This window comes from Oncorhynchus nerka, linkage group LG6 (genome assembly GCF_034236695.1).
Source record: "Oncorhynchus nerka isolate Pitt River linkage group LG6, Oner_Uvic_2.0, whole genome shotgun sequence".
In the NCBI taxonomy this organism is placed as follows: Eukaryota; Metazoa; Chordata; class Actinopteri; order Salmoniformes; family Salmonidae; genus Oncorhynchus; species Oncorhynchus nerka.
The window spans coordinates 47,007,551-47,024,408 of record NC_088401.1 but is presented as its reverse complement, the minus strand read 5'-3'; the positions used below and the strand labels follow the sequence as shown (position 1 = coordinate 47,024,408).

Genomic DNA, 16,858 nt, shown 5'->3' with positions numbered 1-16,858 from the left:
GAGTGCGACTGTTTGAGGTTGTGGACAGGTGTCTTTTATACCGATAACAAGTTCAAACAGGTACCATTAATACAGGTAACGAGTGGAGGACAGAGGAGCCTCTTAAAGAAGAAGTTACAGGTCTGTGAGAGCCAGAAATCTTTCTTGTTTGTAGGTGACCAAATACTTATTTTCCACCATAATTTGCAAATAAATTCATTAAAAATCCTACAACGTGATTTTTTTTCTCATTTTGTCTGTCATAGTTGAAGTGAACCTATGATGAAAATTACAGGCCTCTCTCATCTTTTTAAGTGGGAGAACTTGCACAATTGGTGGCTGACTAAACACATTTTTGACCCACTGTACCTATTTTAGCTGAATCGACAAATTCAATTGATTAGATTACTCTGTCAATTAAAAATATTTTGTACAAAATCATGTATATGTAGACGTTTGTAAGGCGTTCATGGTAAGATCTTTCATAATAAACTTACAAGCAAACGTTACACTGTCTAAGTGACGCGAACGCGTCCAGCAGTTTGACACCTTCTCCATACAGTCCATGTTAATTCATGGCTTTATTTTATGGCTCTAGGAAGAGTTAGTTGACATGGTGAGAGGTATCAGTAGCTTCTCGAGGCTTAATTATGGTACTTATCACCCACCACACACCCTTACTGCCCTCCCTACCACTCACTCAGCAACAAACTGCACCACTGCCTGACAGCATCAGGTCACATTGAAATATATATATTTTTAAGAGATATGCCATTTCGGCCGCGGTGTAACATTTACATTTACATTTAAGTCATTTAGCAGACGCTCTTATCCAGAGCGACTTACAAATTGGTGCGTTCACCTTAAGACATCCAGTGGAACAGCCACTTTACAATAGTGCATCTAAATCTTTTAAGGGGGGTGAGAAGGATTACTTTATCCTATCCTAGGTATTCCTGAAAGAGGTGGGGTTTCAGGTGTCTCCGGAAGGTGGTGATTGACTCCGCTGTCCTGGCGTCGTGAGGGAGTTTGTTCCATCATTGGGGGGCCAGAGCAGCGAACAGTTTTGACTGGGCTGCGCAGGAATTGTACTTCCTCAGTGGTAGGGAGGCGAGCAGGCCAGAGGTGGATGAACGCAGTGCCCTTGTTTGGGTGTAGGGCCTGATCAGAGCCTGGAGGTACTGAGGTGCCGTTCCCCTCACAGCTCCGTAGGCAAGCACCATGGTCTTGTAGCGGATGCGAGCTTCAACTGGAAGCCAGTGGAGAGAGCGGAGGAGCGGGGTGACGTGAGAGAACTTGGGAAGGTTGAACACCAGACGGGCTGCGGCGTTCTGGATGAGTTGTAGGGGTTTAATGGCACAGGCAGGTGTAACTATGAAATAGCCCAAAAACCTCGAACCCGCGATCAATACATTTTCACCCGCGAAAGTAGCCAAATCGTGGGAAAACTGCAAACATGGAAACATTGGTCCAGTGTTGCCAACTCCTCAGTAAGGAAAGTAGCTATTGGCTGTCCTAAAAGTCACTAGAAGTTGCTAAATGACGCAATCGCATAATTTGCATAATTGGCCATGTGCATGTAATTGTGATGGATGCTGTGGGAGAGACAAAAAGTGAGTAAAAAACACCGTAAATATGTTTAGAACTACAAATTAACTTTCTTCTGTCGATTCCTGTTTTTTTCAATGTCACAATTCCAACCCTCCTCCTTTATCCTGGCTTGGGACCGGCAAAAGTGGCCCAAAAGAGACAGTGGCGGAGTTACTTCGTTTTTTAATTAAAGTTTTTACATTTACATCCCAACCTGAATGTAAGCTAGGGCGGGGTCAGCCAGCTGCGACTTCCGGCATGCGCTATTCATTTGCAGTCTGGGGACGGAGGGGTGAACATTTCCTGCTCTGACTGTGCCGTCTGTGAGTACTTTGGTACGGGGGTGGCTCCAAAAGTCTCCAATAACACCAGAAAAAGTCGCTAGTCGCTTTTTTGAAAATGTGTCGCTAAGAGGGGTCTGAATACTCGCTAAATTGGCAACACTGCATTGGTCACCACGCAGACTAACAGACATCTCATTATCGCTCGCGATATTTGGCTGGCCAGAAAGTCTAAACGCATTTCATGGGATGTCCGAACTCTGACGTCAGCGAATTGAACAATCATTGGGCTGTAGGAGAATTCAAATCGTCTTGTTAAGCGGTCGAAAACAACGAAGATTTTAATTGTGGTGGTTCTGTTCCCTTTTGGCAAGGTATGCTTACTAGCTAGCTAAATATGAAAAGTAATTTTACAATCTCTTGCTAGTTATCCTCTTACGATCACATTTCCGAGGGTAACTGTATTTGTGTAATCAACAGTTAGTACTAGCTAGATAGCGTGCAACTTACGTTATTTCGTGCAAGTTTATTTAACGTACTTAGCTAGCTCATATCAGGAGGAAAAAGCTGGCTAATGTTAGTGTTTATCAGTCGTATGCTGTATTGTTCACTAGCAAAAGCAAACACAACGTTGCGTGTATACAATTGTTTTATCCCGTTTCGTGCCGACTGAATAGGACCTAATTACCGAGTCCAAGTTGTGGAACAGTAGTTAGTAAGTCTTTATCCATTGTTTTCAACTAGGTTTAGTTCAGGGTTTGACTTTATTCCACCATTAGGCTAATAGCTATATTTGTCATCCTCGTTGTGTTCATTTAATCAGATATGATCACTGAGTAGCCACATTCTTTACATAATTGAACAACTATTCCACCTAAACCCATATGAACCATCGCTGGGCATAAATGGGTGTCCCACAATCTCAATAAGTGCTCCAGTTAAGTTTGTCTCCCTTTTACTTCCCCCTCAATTGTGAAAGATGTGTACTTCAGGAGACAATGAGATCCAGCGACTACAATGCAAGTTGAAGGAAGCAGGCCAATATGGCCTTCAGCTGCTGGATGGGCAGCTGGATCTACAGAACAAACTGGAGGAGCAGCGGGTAGAGATGACCAACGCTGTGGAGGTGATCATTCACACTGGGCAATGACTGACATCTCTAAAGACTGCTCTCTTCGTGACTGTTGATAAATAGGCTATGACAGTAGCAGTTTAACTCATTACAACATAAGACAAACTGCTGCCCATAACAACTACTAATCATCCTTATATTTTATGACATGAATCTTGTTACAACTGATATTACAGTAATGTTGAGCAGGGTTTGGATGAGAACGCAGATGGAGTGGGTTGATGTATGAGGTATGAATCTCTTGTGTGTCTATTCTCAGGCCCTGGAGCAGGAGAAATACTCCCTGCAGCGGGAAGTGGCGCTGAAAAGCCGTGAGCTGGACAGCTTGCGCTCCGACCACGACTCGATCAAGAGCCAACAGAGGCTGCAGTGGGAGCAACATGAATACCAGCTGGAGAGGAATCATGCTATGGAGCTCAATGAGTGCAAGAACACGGTTGGGGAGCCATTGATGTGGTTTTGATTACCTGTACACCATTGGCTGGGGGGTATGCTGAGTCTAGGCAAGGAAACAATAGCATGCAAAGCAGTGGTGGAAAAAGTACCCAACTCTCATACTTGAGTAAAAGTCCAGATACCTTAATAGAAAATGACTCAAGTAAAATTATACTTGAGTAAAAGTATTTGGTTTAAAATTTACTTAAGTATCAAAAAGTGTAAATAATTATATTAAGCAAACCAGATGGCACCATTTTCTTGTTTTCATTTTACGGAAAGCCAGGGGCACTCAGATATAATTTACAAACAAAGAATTTGTGTTTAGTGAGTCTGCCGGGTGATAAGTGTGTGATTTGGACTGTTTTCCTGTCCTGCTAAGCATTCAAAGTGTAACTAATACTTTTGGGTGTCAAGGAAAATGTATGTAGTTAAAAGTACAATATTTTCTTAAGTAATGTAGGGAAGTAAAAGTAGTCAAAAATATAAATAGTAAAGTACAGCTACCCCAAAAAATTACTTTTGTAGTGCTTTAAAGTATTTTTACTAAAGTACTTTACACCACTGATGCAAAGGTACTTCTTTTGTGTGGAATTATGCACACTGAAATCATCTCTGCTAATGACATACTTAATTAGGAGTTGCCTTTGATGCAATACTTATTTCTTGACAATGCTATGTGTGCCCAGTCAATGTAGTGAATGGGATATTTGTGGTTGGCTGTAGATGGAGAGAATGAGATCTGAACTGGATGAGGTGCAACTGAGTGAGAAGCAGCTGAGGCATAAACTGGAGCTCCAGACAGAGACCCTGAGCATCAAGATGGAGGAGCTACGATCTGTCACAGAGCGGACTCATGAAACCCTGTCCACAGAGATGATGGAATTGCAGGTGGAGAGGATGGAGCTTGAGGCTGCTAAGGTGAGTACCCTAACACACTGTCTGTAAAGACATAATCTCAGGAGCCCAGGACTAAAATATTGCATCAGATGCTCAATTAAGTTCTGGAGTCAGATGTATGAGAAGATACTACCAAGTCTGTTGGCCAAATATACCCTCTCTTCCAAAATTTGAAAGATGCGAACACCTGCGTAATCATGTTTTGGCAAAATTATCATTATCGAAAAAATCTGCAAACTGGAAAAAAGCTCCTTAGTCGTCTGATCCCGCAGTCTGTTGACAGACGCTACGCTCCACAGCTGGGTGACATGTCCTAAAAATCATATCTCAATTTTATTTCTTTTTTAATTCTAAAAAAATAATTGTGTGTGTATATTTTTGTAGAAATATTTTCTCTAAGCTTTGTTGTAAAATACAATGCATTTCATACAGTCAGCAATAATCTAATGAATTCAGGGCTTGTGAAATTATACCTAGGCTGAATTTAGCCTTCCATAAGCCTAACTAATGTAATTATTTAATCAAATTAGTTTAACCTGCTTTTTTGCAATAACCACTGATCTGTTTTTTAAGTCCGTCTATGAAAATGCCCTCTTTGTTACAAGTTTAACCAGAACCCTGCATAATGCACATTCACTTCTTGTTGCAGGCATTATCGAAAATTAACACGGGTATCAAAAACAATCTCTCAAGCACAAGCCCACATGCTAATGAGTAGTCAGTATATCTCTATAGCTATCTTTATATTTCAAGTTTAGCCAACTTGCATCTAGCCAATCAACAAGGCAGAGCAGTTGAATTGTTATGAACACCGAATCGATGTTCATTGATACTCCCGTTTTAGTAGTCTGCTCTGTGCGCAACATGAGAAGTTAAGACATTAAAAAGGGTATCAATAGAAAGGAAAACTTCTCCTCTATTACAGTAAAATAACCACTTGTCAGAGTGGAAGAAGTGATCTCATCATTGTTGTTTGAGTGGCAGGGGAAGAGCTAATTTATTCTATATCAGGCCCAGCCCAACTCCGATTCCATCCGATGTGACGTGCATCTGTACACGGGAGATTAGTATAGGCCCATAAAGACTCTGCTTTGTTTACTTTTAGCTGATTTAAATCTCGGTCGACAATGATTGCATGTGGTACAGTATAGGTAGTCATTTTTGTTTTTTGTCCACTCAGGCTACCTTGGAGCTGGCACTTCAGGAGGCCCAGTACAAAGAGCAGCAGCTGGAGCTGACTAACACAAACCTTCAACGTCAACTGGAGAGAATCAGTGAGGAGAAAGGAGAGTGTGAGAGAGAAGCTGTCTCCTGTTTCAACACCTTGGAGGTAAAGATCATAATCTTCAGCAGTTTAGGATGTGTATATCATGCATACATTGCACTAGTCATTCATGCTAAGGAAACTAATGTGTTTTCCTTTTTGTTTGCTTTAGAAAGCCCGAGAGGCCAACCAAGATCTCCAGATTCAACTGGATCAGCTGTTGCAACAGGCACAAGATCCCAACAGCAAGGGAAATTCTTTATTTGGTGAGGTAGGTACTACATTGCCATCTGTCTCCGTAGCATCTTTGAATGTATTTCAAAGTTTTCGCCACATGCACAGGAGACAACATGTGTAAAACAGTACAGTGAAATTCTTACCTTGTGAGCGCTTTCCCAACAATATAATAATAATAATAATAATAATAATAATAATAGAATTAAAAACCTCAAGGACTACGATGAGGGTTAAATACAATGAGTGCAAGAATATATACAGTAGTGTCAGTACCTTTGTCATTGTGCTGGAGTTGTTGAGGTGGGTTTATACATACGACGTGACTGGTAGTAGGATTTACATGTAAACAGGGCTGGAAAAGGGACTGGTAGCAGGAATATATAAATACTTATGGCTACAGTAAACAGTTGAAGTCCGAAGTTTACATACACCTTAGCCAAATACATTTAAACTGTTAGGATCACCACTTTATTTTAAGAATGTGAAATGTCAGAATAATAATAGAGAATAATTTATTTCAGATTTCTTTCATCACATTCCCAGTGGGTCAGAAGTTTACATTCACTCAATTAGTATTTGGTAGCATTGCCTTGAAATTGTCTAACTTGGGTCAAATATTTCAGGTAGCCTTCCACAAGCTTCCCACAATAAGTTGGGTGAATTTTGTAACTGAGTCAGGTTTGTAGGCCTCCTTGCTCGCACACGCTTTTTCAGTTCTGCCTATAAATTTTCTATGGGATTGAGGTCAGGGCTTTGTGATGGCCACTCCAATACCTTGACTTTGTTGTCCTTAAGCCATTTTGCCATAACTTTGGAAGTATGCTTGTGGTCATTGTCCATTTGGAAGACCCATTTGAGACCAAGCTTTAACTTCCTGACTGATGTCTTGAGATGTTGTTTCAAATACATCCACAATGCTTCAATATATCCACATTTTCTTCCTTATGAAGCCATCTATTTTGTGAGGTGGACCAGTCCCTCCTGCAGCAAAGCAGAACCCACAACATGATGCTGCCATCTTCGCGCTTCACGGTTGGGATGGTGTTCTTCGGCTTGCAAGCCTTCCCCTTTTTCCTCCAAACATAACGATGGTCATTATGGCCAAACAGTTGCATTTTTGTTTCATCAGACCAGAGGACATTTCTCCAAAAAGTACGATCTTTGTCCCCATGTGCAGTTGCAAACCGTAATCTGGTGCTTTTATGGTGGTTTTGGAGCAGTGTCTTCTTCCTTGCTGAGCGGCCTTTCAGGTTATGTCGATATAGGACTCATTTTACAGATACTTTTGTACCTGTTTCCTCCAGCATCTTCACAAGGTCCTTTGCTGCTGTTTTTCACACCGAAGTACGTTCATCTCTAGGAGACAGAACGCGTCTCTATCCTGAGCGGTATGACGGCTGCGTGGTACCATGGTGTTTATACTTGCGTACTATTGTTTGTACAGATGAGTGTGGTACAGTCAGGCATTTGGAAGATGCTCCCTATGATGAACCAGACTTGTGGAGGTCTACAATTTCTTTTTTTCTGGGGTCTGATTTATTTTGATTCTCCCATGATGTCAAGCAAAGAGGCACCGAGTTTGAAGGTAGGCCTTGAAATACATCCACGGGTACACCTCCAATTAGGCTAATTGACAATTTGAGTTATCAGAAGCTTTCAAAGCCATGCCATAATTTTATGGAATTTTCCAAGCTGTTTAAAGGCACAGTCAACTTAGTGTATGTAAACGTCTGACCCACTGGAATTGTGATACAGTGAAATAATCTGTCTGTAAACAATTGTTGGAAAAATGTAAATGTCCTAACTGACTTGCCAAAACTATAGTTTGTTAACAAGACATCTGTGGAGTGGTTGAAAAATTAGTTTTAATGACCCCAACCGAAGTGTATGTAAACTTCCGACTTCAACTGTATACTAGTGGTAATATATACGTGTAAACAAGAGTAATAGTGACTAGTAGCAGGATAAATGTTAATCAATGGACATCAGCGTAAAGGAGTAATGTAATCCTAAGTCATTTTACCAGTAGTGTAGGTTGTCTGAGTGTGTAGAGACCTGTGGATTACCCTAGAGTCAGTGTGGATAGTCTGAGAGAGGGAAGGTAGTAGTTGTTAGCCATTTAAGTCTTATGGTCAAGGGATAGAAGCTTTTTAGGAGTGTTTGTCTGAGCTGGTACCGCCTGCAGGACGGGAGCACTGAGAACAGTCCATGTCTTGGGTGGCTGGAATATTTTTGCAAATTTTCGGGCCTTTCTCAGACACCGCCTGGCATGTACTTCCTAGATGGCTGGGACCTCACCCCCAGTGATGCCTCTGTAGGGCTTTCTGGGGCGGGCGGTGCAGTTGCCATACCAAACAGTGATTCAACCAGTCACGATGCTCTCAATGATGCAGCTGTAATAGTTGCTGAGGATCTAAGGGGCCATGACAGATCGTTTCAGCCTCCCAAAGGAGAAGAGGTGTTGCCGTGCCTTCATGACTTCTGGTGTCAGAGGGCCTTGTTAAGTCCTCTTGATGTGGACACCGAGGAACTTGAAGCTCTTGACCCTCTCCACTGTGGCCCTGTGGCTGGGGGTGTGCACCCTCCTCCCCGTTCTGTGTTATAGAGCCTCTTGATTTATTTTTAGCTTGAAGACAAACGAGCAGAGATGGAGAGACAGCTGATCAGTATGAAAGTACAGCACCAATCCCTTCAGAAGCAGCATGCCGTCTCCAAACAACAGCTCCATCGTATGAAGGTACGATTAAAAACATTTAAAAAAAAGTTTTTGTATGTTTTAACTCTATCACCTAATGACAATGTGAGACTGACCCGAGGTAGACTTGGGATTCATTAATGTGCATTTCCCTCATGCATGATCCTCCAGGTTCAGATAGCCACACTCATGCAACTGCAAGGCTCTAGGACAGATCCTGCCCAGCTGGAGCGGCTGCAGTCGATGCTCTCAGAGAAGAACAGTGAGATTCAAGCCCTCATTATAAAACTACGTCGCCTGGAGAAAGTGGAGGTGAAGGCCTCTTGTTTGTTGTCATTTCAACTAAAATCCTGTACACTACAACATGTTATAAGGCAACAGATTCACACCGTATGAAGTGAATGTTGTGCAGTTGTCACAATTGTTGGTTACTGTGTCTATGCAGATGACATGGAAGGCACAGCCCTCTTCAGCCCCGGTGGAAACAGACAGTGGGGATGGGACATACTACACTGACCTTCTGAAAATGCAACTTTTGAACTCTGTGTGAGTTATCGCTTGATTTAGGGCACAGTCAGTATTTACATGCTGGGTGGGTGATGACCTTCAGTTTGCCCATAAACATTCCACATTTAAGGTTTGGCTTACAAATGTTGAGATTAGAACTGTCGTACCTGCGTCAGTGTTTGATTTGTGTGTAGGAAGGATGCAGAGCGACTGGGGGATGAGTTGTCTATGCAAAGGATGAAGTCACTCTCTGAGAGTCAAAGAGCACTGGAGCTGGAGAGGAAGCTTTTCCGTGCAGAGAGTGCCCACAAGCAGAGCCAGAGTGACAACATCATGCTGCAAGTCAAAGTGGAAGAGCTCCAGTTGAAATATGAGCCCAATGGTAAATGAGCCTATATTGTGACGTTTCACTTGGTCACAGTTGCAGTGATAACTTACATGTTTAAAAAATGTGACATTAGGTAAGAGATAAAAAATCTATTTTATGTTGTCTTTAGAGGTGAATAGAAAACATATTCAGAAGCGAAAGCGCGAGAAGCTCCCTGTAGACATTCCAGAAGTGAAGAAAGAGGAGCCCATGGTACTGGAGCTCCCCAAGCACATGAAAGAAGAAATGGAAGCAGAGGCCCACCCTTTTACAGAGGAGAGGCTCACCGTTGCCCCTCTGCAGCCCCCCAACAACCCCAAGCCTAACTCTACCTTGACCCGAGACAGCAAGTGTGTGCGCATCTGCGAGGAGCCCCCAACTACTATCCCCAATCCTCCCAGGTCAGTGTCCCCATGGTCCTTCAGACTCCTGTCTCCTCTTTTACTGTGTCAACTTCAGTTTCTTTGTTGTCTTCCTCTTCCTGGGCTTTGTTTGGGCTCTCACCACTAGTCCACCATTGCCTACCCTTCCCTTGCCTTTTGGGGGGGCTGTCACGGGGAATAGTATTATACTTTCTGTGACATTTTTCCTACAAGGCTGACTGCCTGGATCAAGGCTAGAATTGCTGTTAGCTGAACACAGTTGTAACTTACTGTACCATGAGTCAGTGTGTTGATCTTCCTTTCCATGTATTGGATGCATGTAAATTTAGGTACTAACAATGGTTTACAGTCTGCTGCCAGTAGGAACAGTTTCAACTTTGTTGATCCTTGTCTTTGCACTTTTTGAAATATAATAAAACATGTAGAGTTAAGGTAAACAGTTTAGGTCTAAATGTATTGTTTGACTGGTGTACCACGTAGGCCTAGAACATGTCTTTGTAAATGAATCCTTTATATTTTACTAGAAATTATAACAACCGGGTTGTAAATGTCATCTGTATGGCTTTGGATTTGGCAACACCTTCACACAAATGGAATGGTTTGCCTTTTAGGTCTCCATCAGCTGACTGTAAAACCATGACTGAGGAGCTGGAGATGGAGAAAGAAGGTGAAGAGAACAGAAGGGATGACAAGAAAAGGCTGAAATCTCAAGTCATCCATGTTTCCTCGCAGAAAACACTGGAAAACCAATGTGCTCAGCAGTAGACTGAAGTCTACACTTTTTATATTCCTTCAATCAAATACTAACATTAGAGTATATTTTAAAATGTTTTTTAATACATTAATAAAATGAAGACAATCTGGATTTCCGTCTGATAAATGATCTTCTATTCTAATAGTGTTTAAATTACAGAATTGGTCAGGAGATATGAATTGTATCAAATTAGTCTGGCCTTTTTTTGTTTAAAATGTTATGGGCCAGAGTGCCACCCCAGAGTGGACCAATGTGAAATTTGGCAAAAGATTTTCTATGAGGTCCGTGTTTGTAGGTTACATTTTGGTATGATAACCGCTTGTCGGAGGTTGCTAAATGTGGTTATTAATGTTATGGCAGCTATGCGCTTAGTTGGGCCAACTGGCTTGATGGTATGAATTGTTATAAGATGGCAATCTTCTCAAAACAAGCTATTGATGTGTTATTTACTTCAGTATACAACACACAAGAAAATATGATAATGACATCTCTATGGTCCCACTGGGGGGGTTCAAAGGTCATACATGTGTGCATTTTATGGGTATAAAATTGCATTCACCATTTTAAAGTACTCAACTGGGTGAGACATTTCTATGTGTTGACGGATCACATGATTCCATCAGGAGGGGTCAGACAAATAATTATAGTCGTGAGCAAACATTCCATACTGTAGGTGGCAGTAAATCGCAAGCCTTAGCTTTATACCTGTTCAAACACTAGGTGGCAGTATGCACCCTTTAAGTTTGTTTGCCAATTTATAGAAGTAGTAGAAGAAAATGGACCACTTTGAAATGGAGATGGCCTTAAAGGGCGCTACCAATGATTGATAAACACAGACTAAAGGGGTGCTGTTTGAAACCGCCGTGCCTCCATCTTGATACTTCCCCACCATTTGTTTAAAAAAAAAATGGAATCTATAGAAATGCATTTATAAATGTCAACATTTGTTTTTTACCAGCAATCCAGGGTTAATATACAGTACCAGTCAAAGTTTTGGACACCTACTCATTCAAGAGTTTTAATTTATTTTGACTATTTTATATTTGAGATTCTTCAAAGGTGCCACTTTACCTTGACAGCTTTGCACACTCTTGGCATTCTCTCAACCAGATTAATGAGTTTGTCACCTGGAATGCATTTCAATTAACAGGTGTGCCTTGTTAAATGTTAATTTGTGGAATTTCTTTCCTTAATGCGTTTGAGCCAATCATTTGTTTGTGACAAGATAGGGTTGATATACAGAAGATAGCCTTATTTGGTAAAAGACCAAGTCCATATTATGGCAAGAAGAGCTCAAATAAGCAAAGAGAAATGACAGTCTATCATTTTATGAAGGTCAGTCAATCCGGAAAATTTCAAGAACTTCGAAAGTTTCTTCAAGTGCAGTCGCAAAAAACATCAAGCGCTGTGATGAAACTGACTCTCATGAGGATCGCCACAGGAAAGGAAGACCCAGAGTTACCTCTGCTGCAGAGGATAAGTTCATTAGAGGTACCAGCCTCAAAAATCGGCCATTAGCTGCACCTCAGATTGCAGCCGAAATAAATGCTTCACAGAATTCAAGTAACAGACACATCTCAACATCAACTGTTCAGAGGAGACTGAATCAGGCCTTCATGGTCGAATTGCTGCAAAGAAACCACTACGAAAGGACACCAATAATAATAAGAGACTTGCTTGGGCCAAGAAACACAAGCAAAAGACATTAGACCGGTGGAAATGTGTCCTTTCGTCTGAAATTTTTGGTTCCAACCACCGCATCACTGTGAGATGCAGAGTAAGTGAACAGATGATATCTGCATGTGTGGTTCCCACCATGAAGCATGGAGTAGGAGGTGTGGGGGTGCTTAGCTGGTGACACTGTCTGATTTAGTTCGAATTCAAGACACACTTGTATCAGTGTGGCTACCACAGCCTTTTGCAGCGATATGCCAGCCCATCTGGTTTGCGCTTAGTGGGACTATCGTTTGTTTTTCAACAGGACAGTGACCCAACACATCTCCAGGCTGTGTAAGAGCTATTTGATCAAGAAGGAGAGTGATGGAGTGCTGCATCAGATGACCTGGCATCCACAATCCCCCAACCTCAACCCAATTGAGATGGTTTGGTATAAATTGGACAGCAGAGTGAAGGAAAAGCAGCCAACAAGTGTTCAGCACATGTGGGAACTCCTTCAAGACTGTTGGATAAGCATTCCAGGTGACTACCTCATGAAGCTGGTTGAGAGAATGCCAAGAGTGTGCAAAGCTGTCATCAAGGCAAAGGGTGGCAACTTTGAATAATCTAAAATATATTTAGAATTGTTTAACACTTTTTTTGGTTACTACATGATTCCATATGTGCTATTTCATAGTCTTGATGTCTTCACTATTATTCTACAATGCAGACAAATTGTAAAAATAAAGAAAAACCCTTGAATGAGTAGGTGTGTCCAAACTTTTGAGTGGTGCTGTTCATCATTGGGCGCTACCTGTGCGCTCACAGAAACCATAATGGGAGATATAGTGCTTTCGGAAAGTATTCAGACCCCTTGACGTTTTCCACATTTTGTTACGTTACAGCCTTATTCTAAAATGTATTAAATACATGTTTTTCCTCATCAATCTTAACACAATACCCATAATGAAAACTTGAAAACAGTTTTTTTGCCTACATAAGTATTCACTTTTTGCCATGAGACTCATAATTGAGCTCAGGTGCATCCTGTTTCCATTGATCATCCTTGAGATGTTTCTACAACTTGATTGGAGTCCATTTGTGGTAAATTCAAATGATTGGACGTGATTTGGAAAGGCACACATCTGTCTATATAAGGTCCCAGCGTGCATGTCAGAGCAAAAACCAAGCAATGAGGTTGAAGGAATTGTCCTTGGAGCTCTGAGACTGGATTGGCTGTGGCACATATCTGGAGAAGGGTACCAAAAAAATGTCTGCAGCATTGAAGTTCCCCAAGAACATAGTGGCCTCCGTCATTCTTAAATGGAATATGTTTGGAACCACCAAGACTCTTCCTAGAGCTGGCCGCCCGGCCAAACTGAGCAATCGGGGGAGAAGGGCCTTGGTCAGGGAGGTGACCAAGAACCTGATGGTCACTCTGACATAACTCCAGAGTTCCTCTGTGGAGATAGGAGAACCTTCCAGAAGGACAACCATTTCTGCAGCACTCCACCAATCAGTCCTATATGGTAGAATAGCCAGATGGAAGCCACTTTTTAGTAAAAGGCACATGACAGCCCGCTTAGAGTTTTCCCAAAGGCATCTAAAGGACTCTCAGACCATGAGAAACAAGATTCTCTGGTCTGATGAAACCAAGATATAACTCTTTGGCCTGAATGCGAAGTGTCACATCTGAAAGAAACCTGGCACCATCCCTACAGGGAAGCATGGTGGTGGCAGCATCATGCTGTGGGGATGTTTTTCAGCAGCAGGGACTGGGAGAAAAGATGAAGATCAAGAGAAAGATGAATGGAGAAAAGTACAGAGAGATCCTTAATGAAAACCTGATCCAGAGCGAGCGCTCGGGACCTCAGACTGGGGCGAAGGTTCACCTTCCAACAGGACAACAACCCTAAGCACACAGCCAAGACAATGCAGGAGTGGCTTTTGGACAAGTCTCTGAATGTCCTAGAGTGGCCCAGCCAGAGCCCGGGCTTGAACCCAATCGAACATCTCTGGATCGAACTGAAAATAGCTGTGCTGTCCAACCTGACAGAGCTTGAGAGGATCTGCAGAGAAGAATTAGAGAACCTCCCCAAATACAGATGTGCCAAGCTTGTAGCGAGTCAGATTCGAGTCACAAATATCATGACTTGCAACTTGACTTTGCCTTTAACATCAATGACTCGTGACTTGACTTGGACTTGAGCCTTATGACTCGACCTGACTTGATACCCTCGCCAAGCCCAAATATTAAAAATGATGCTATTAAAAAAAGTGTGCAGCGCATCAACTCTTCATTTAATGGATTACAGTTTGAATCGGACAGCAGCCAATCAAATTGTGCCAGCTGAGAAAAAGTTGTGCGTGGCAGTGCAGAGGAACGTCGGCGGGGGGAATTCAGATGGAGACCTTGGAAAGATGATACCCCAAATTATTATTTTCGGATGTAAAGACGACGCTGTATCAACAAAAAATGGATTGCAACTTGCAAAACATACAGGAAGAAATTTACAGACAATTTCCAACTTTGTTCGACATTTGAAGCTGCACAAAGAATGCTAAGTTGTGGCTAATACAGCCGACAGCTATATATTTTATTACTTTACTAGTGTATCATGTAGGCTAGCGTAAAGTTAAATCAATGAGCCTCCACACAGTTAGTCAGTGTGGGAATGTGATCATTGCACCCAAGATTGAGCTACAACTGTCTAGGCAGTTGGTAGCCTAAATCCTGCCTGATGTTACTGCTGTTCCTAAAACCATTGACATACGTTTGCTTACTGTAACCACAGAGAGAGAGAGAGTGTGTGTGCATGTGTGTGTGTGTGTGTGTGTACAAGCCTACATCGCCCGATTGCGATCTTCGATCACTATTGGGGGGGTCTTTCTCATGGCTACCATATATTTCCATGGACATATAACGTTTATTTGGAAAGTAATAAAAATATAGATATTTTTAAAAGCATTCATGATTTGAGTAAATGTAATATACTAACTATTACTCTTGTTAAAAATATATGGTATTACATTAGGTGAAGAGCACATTGACTTGTTTAGGACTCGAAACTCAATGTTTAGGACTTGAGACTTGACTCGGACTTGCCTGTCTTGACTTGGGACTTGAGTGCTAAGACTTGAGACTTACTTGTGACTTGTAAAACAATTACTTGGTCCCACCTCTGGCTTGTAGCGTCATAGTCAAGAACACTCAAGGCTCTAATCACTGTCTACGGTGATTCAACAAAGCACTGAGTAAAGGGTCTGAATATTTATGTAATGTGATTTCAGGGTTTTCTTTTATACACTACCTTTCAAAAGTTTGGGGTCAGTTAGAAATGTCTTTGTTTTTGAAAGAAAAGCAAAATCTTTGTCCATTAAAATAACATCAAATCTTTCTAGAGCTCCAACTTTTTGATCTGAAGGGCACTGACATGATGACTTGACCTCATTTTTTTCTCCAAGTTCTGATGCCATGTTCAAAACATCTGGGAACTCTGAAATCTCTTACTTTCGACCCTAGTGCATTCAAAATAACAGGAATTCCGAAATAAAACTCGTACCGCCTGGGAAAAATCTTTTTGAACTGTCATTCAACTCGAAAATCCAAGTCAGAAACTCTGTTATCTTTCAAGAGCTCCGAATTTCTGACTTGAAGATCCATGACGTCATGACCTCGTTTTTTTCAGAGTCCCCAGTTGTCTTGAACGCACCATCAATAGGATGTCTATGACCATTTCTCAATCAAATTTGCTCAATTTACTCAACAGGTTAGGCCAATTAACGTAGCAAGTTAGGGGACTGAGTATGTTCTCCTAAGATACTTCGAAAATCACTTTGTATCGAAGTGGCGAGAAAAGAGCCCGTCCCCAGATAGGATACACTTGTGCTTCCTCGCCATCAGACGGCTATCGAGGAGGGGAGGACTTTCTACATTTGCCAACTAAGGAATTTGAAACACTCATCGACCACGGTTTCCGGGTCACGGAGGAGAGAGGACGGACTAAAGGAAAAAATCCCTATGAGAAATGTAAATGTAATTGCTTCACAGGGATCATACAGGGGGATCTCCATTAGCCAATCCGATTGCATATAATTTGAATACAAGGTACATGCTTTTAAATATGATTGGCTCCCGGTCGTGAAGACAAGTATTAGACAAGTACTGTGGGAGTGGTCTAGTTGCTGAAAAGTATGTGAGATATTAGAGAAAGATAGGAATCCCACCTGACAATGAATGGGAGACGCCCCACTAAGCAGACTGTCTACCAATCGCGTTTACGTTGTCATCCCGCGTCACTTGGTTGTTAAGACAATCGTCTCGCAATCTCTTCTCAAAATCAGGGTATGAGTCGACTAATCTTGTAATTGTGTAGTTCTTGTTCACTAAATTCATGCTAATGTTGGGTTTTTGAGCTAGCACCCAATTGATTCCCATTCACTTGCCTTGTCACAGAATGCATTGTGCAAAATGGACATTAATGCGTATCCAATAGAGTTTCCCATCTCCTCAAAAGTATCTCTGGGCGCATCAACGTTACACGTCCATGCTGACATCTGGAATGGTGCAGTTGGGTAAATAAATAGTGCAGTGCGTCGAAGTACTCGTGAATTGTATTGGTTACCCTTTGCTGTGTCATATCAATATTGCCACTAATACATGAGTTGTGTTAGCTAG

The 16,858-nt window shown here is 41.8% G+C and overlaps 1 protein-coding gene across 2 annotated transcripts; it reads left to right on the top strand.

The window, feature by feature from the left end:
• The first annotated feature begins 1,788 nt into the window (after positions 1-1,788).
• Positions 1,789-10,635, top strand: spdl1 (spindle apparatus coiled-coil protein 1). 2 transcript variants are annotated; one of them, XM_029661690.2, is made up of 12 exons: positions 1,789-1,892; positions 2,830-2,976; positions 3,242-3,418; positions 4,144-4,338; positions 5,498-5,647; positions 5,754-5,852; positions 8,445-8,555; positions 8,685-8,825; positions 8,959-9,059; positions 9,215-9,402; positions 9,518-9,788; positions 10,382-10,635. In XM_029661690.2, exons 2-12 carry the CDS (start codon positions 2,830-2,832, stop codon positions 10,533-10,535), a joined length of 1,734 nt encoding a protein of 577 aa, XP_029517550.1. In that variant the 5' UTR covers positions 1,789-1,892; the 3' UTR covers positions 10,536-10,635. The 2 variants fall into 2 exon arrangements, with proteins under 2 accessions (XP_029517550.1, XP_029517549.1); XM_029661689.2 differs by lacking the exon at positions 1,789-1,892 and adding an exon at positions 1,900-2,224.
• Positions 10,636-16,858: the final 6,223 nt, after the last annotated feature.

What these genes read in the sequence shown, in the direction of transcription:
- spdl1 (XM_029661690.2), top strand. Translation starts at nt 2,830, where the DNA reads ATGTGTACTTCAGGAGACAATGAGATCCAGCGACTACAATGCAAGTTG. An exon ending in ATGCAACTTTTGAACTCTGT is followed by an intron (nt 9,060 to 9,214) that starts GTGAGTTATCGC and finishes ATTTGTGTGTAG; the next exon opens with GAAGGATGCAGAGCGACTGG. An exon ending in GTTGAAATATGAGCCCAATG is followed by an intron (nt 9,403 to 9,517) that starts GTAAATGAGCCT and finishes TGTTGTCTTTAG; the next exon opens with AGGTGAATAGAAAACATATT.